The sequence below is a fragment of the Plasmopara halstedii genome (assembly GCF_900000015.1).
Source record: "Plasmopara halstedii genome assembly, contig: Scaffold_1471, whole genome shotgun sequence".
NCBI lineage: Eukaryota > Oomycota > Peronosporomycetes > Peronosporales > Peronosporaceae > Plasmopara > Plasmopara halstedii.
In genome coordinates, this window is record NW_020188385.1 from 1 (window position 1) to 2,792 (window position 2,792).

The following is a 2,792-nucleotide window of genomic DNA, read 5'->3' on the forward strand; positions in this document are numbered from 1 at the left end:
GTGTACCAGAGTCTCTTTATCTTTACTTCTTTCATTATCGTCGCAATTATGGGCTTCATGATACAACTTCCCGATCAATTTTCAGTGTTTTTACCAGTAAATGTGATGCATAGTGGGTCAGAGTACATTGAGTTGAACACGACACGTACCGCATGGGTTTCAGCTGTGCCTCCAAGCTCACTAAGATTACCGAAAGAGGCCTCTTACTCCATGTACAACTCATTTGGGGTCATCCTAGCATCCTATTCGTTTCTGCAAATAATGCGTTCGGCCTCTGGTCCTGGTGGATCTGGGCTTCAAACTGTACTTGCAACAAAATCGGAACGTGAAGTACGATCACAAACATTCTTGGCAATGTTATTTTTGAGTCTACGTTGGGCATTTAGCGCTGGAATTGCCATTATGGGTATTCACTATTCCATGAAGCACGCAAACGTTGTAATTGATCCCGAACGTGTGGTACCTCTAGTGATCAATAACGTACTTCCAGTTGGTATAAAAGGTTTCGTCTTGGCTTCGCTACTGGCAGCAGCGCTCACGACCTTCGACACGACGATAAATAGTGCATCATCGTATTGGACAGTGGATATCTATCAGACTCTTATTCATCCAAAGGCTTCAGAAAAGCAATTGCTTTGGCATGCGCGGTTCTCGTCAGTCTTTGTAATGCTGACTGGCCTTTTTCAATCATTAGACGTGAGTACAATAAACCGTATCTGGGGTTTCATAACTATTGCGCTGGCTGGTGGCCTCATTTGGCCCTTTTTCTTTTCATGGTATTGGGCTCGCTTTAATGCCTTAAGCTGCCTCGTTGGAGTCGCGTCAGGGTATCTCTCAGCAATCGCCTTGTTCATGTACGTAACTCTACGTGTTTCATTTTCTATGTACTGTGATGACTAAATGCTTGTATTTCGAATCTTTATGTAGCTTTGCACCGCAACTAGAGGAATTTCGAACTTTCGTTATCACAGCGTCTATCTCTGGAATTCTCTCCCTTAGTGTCTGCCTTTTAACACGACCTGAGTCTGACAAAGTGCTTCGACAATTTTATCGATTTGCTAGACCACCGGGAGCTTGGTCTCATATCAAGCACATTTGCTTTACGCAAGATGTAATTGCTAAAATTGATTTGGAAAATCATACTGATCTCGCGTGTACGGGACTCATCATTGTAGCACAATTGGCACTGTACATTCTTGCAGTAAGTATCGTATCGAAAGCATGGACTCAAAGTCTTGTGTTAGTAGCTACACTCATTGTCACGCTGACTTTTATCTACTTGAAGTGGTACGTGAAGTTAAAAGACCGTCCGGTTGGTCTTACTAAAAATGAGTTTAATGATTCGCTATTGGGTTAAATAAACTGCACTTTTAATCATCACTCTCTTTTTTTTCATTAAAACATCGAATAGCTCCCTTAGTGGTAATGACAACAATGTGCGACAAATGCGCTGTTGTCAGATCTCGCATGTTTGTTGCCTTGACGTTTCATGGGAGTCCATGCGTATAGGTTCCGCGTATTGGCCATGAAAAGTACTCGAAGCTAATGGTGTGACTACAATATGTCCAGACTATTGTAATATCACACCAGCTGGTGTGAAATTAACCGAAAACAAAAGGTGTGGGTACACCAGCATCTCGTCGATCTAACGATTTGACTTGGCGTAGACAATTTCAAGAAAGTTTATCACTGCCTTTCAGAGCTGAGTCATTTCAGTGAGCACGAATTTACATGATTTCATGGTACCAGTTACTACGCAAAGGCTTACCAAGAGAGTTACTGGACGCGTTAAAATGGATATGAAAGAGTTGGTGTACTGGCTGGTGGCATCAGAGCGGACGAGACCTCCACTTAGTGTATGCAAATCATGTAACAAGGCAAGCGCACACAGACGGGTCACGCGCCGTCCGCTACGAAGCTCTCTCAGCATAATACACAGGCACATCTCAAAACAAACCAGTCAAAACAGCCAGCTGGCGCCGAAGAACCCAAAGAGCGGACTGAGCACCAAGCGAAAAGACTCGAGTGCCGTTATCTCATCAAAAGCTCGCTTCTTCTTCGCTTGATAAGAAAGTTATGGCACATACAGACGCTACCAGTGCCTTCAACAAACATGTTGCCACCATTCAGCAGCTTCCATCAGCCTTAAAGGCTCGGATCTCGAATAAAGCTGCCTCCTCGCATGCTTCGCCTGAACGACGCAAGAAGCGCCAACGTAGTCCGTCCGTCACTATTGAGCTCAACTGTGAGACATCTGTTAAAAAGATAAAGAAGAGTCTGCGCTGGTCTACTATCACGATCCATGAATTTGGCGTTGGACTGGGTGGGAGCTCAGTGCCAGGCAAAGGTGGCCCATCGATCGGTCTTAGCGACACACCTGAGTTTACATGGACCACAAAAGTGGGCGAGATGGCTGAGTGCGTCGAAGGCGTGCATCGCTTCACGCCTGAAGAACGTGTTCAAATGCTAAAGAGCGCAGGTGTGAGCGATGGCATGATCCTGCGATTTTCAAGAGAAGCTAACATTATTAATTGCTCGCGTCGGAGAACGGTTGTAGAAAGCAATGCTGAGAAGGAGGAGAGAAGGCAGCGTCGACAACAACAACAGCAACAGTGTAAGACAGAATTGCCTCGTCGTGCCTGCTCCTCGTTCCTTAATCGTTCGCAGATGATACCTGTCGACTACGTTTAAAGAGGTTTCGTATAAGTAATTGCTAGTGCATTGCACCCAGAGATGATAACATTGGCGCTGATTAATAGTTAGTTTAGATAATATTGTGATTAATTGAGACT

The 2,792-nt window shown here is 44.6% G+C and overlaps 2 protein-coding genes across 2 annotated transcripts; both read left to right on the plus strand.

Annotated features, from left to right (window-relative positions):
- Nucleotides 1-48: 48 nt before the first annotated feature.
- Nucleotides 49-1,357, plus strand: PHALS_01356 (sodium:solute symporter; the record flags this gene model as incomplete). The annotated part of the gene is made up of 2 exons (XM_024715730.1): nt 49-854; nt 928-1,357. The coding sequence occupies 2 exons, from the start codon at nt 49-51 to the stop codon at nt 1,355-1,357; spliced, it is 1,236 nt and encodes a 411-aa protein (XP_024581399.1).
- Nucleotides 1,358-2,076: 719 nt separating this feature from the next.
- PHALS_01357 (uncharacterized protein) lies at nt 2,077-2,691 on the plus strand (the record flags this gene model as incomplete). The annotated part of the gene is made up of 1 exon (XM_024715731.1): nt 2,077-2,691. One exon carries the CDS (start codon nt 2,077-2,079, stop codon nt 2,689-2,691), a length of 615 nt encoding a protein of 204 aa, XP_024581400.1.
- Between the last annotated feature and the right edge of the window lie 101 nt (nt 2,692-2,792).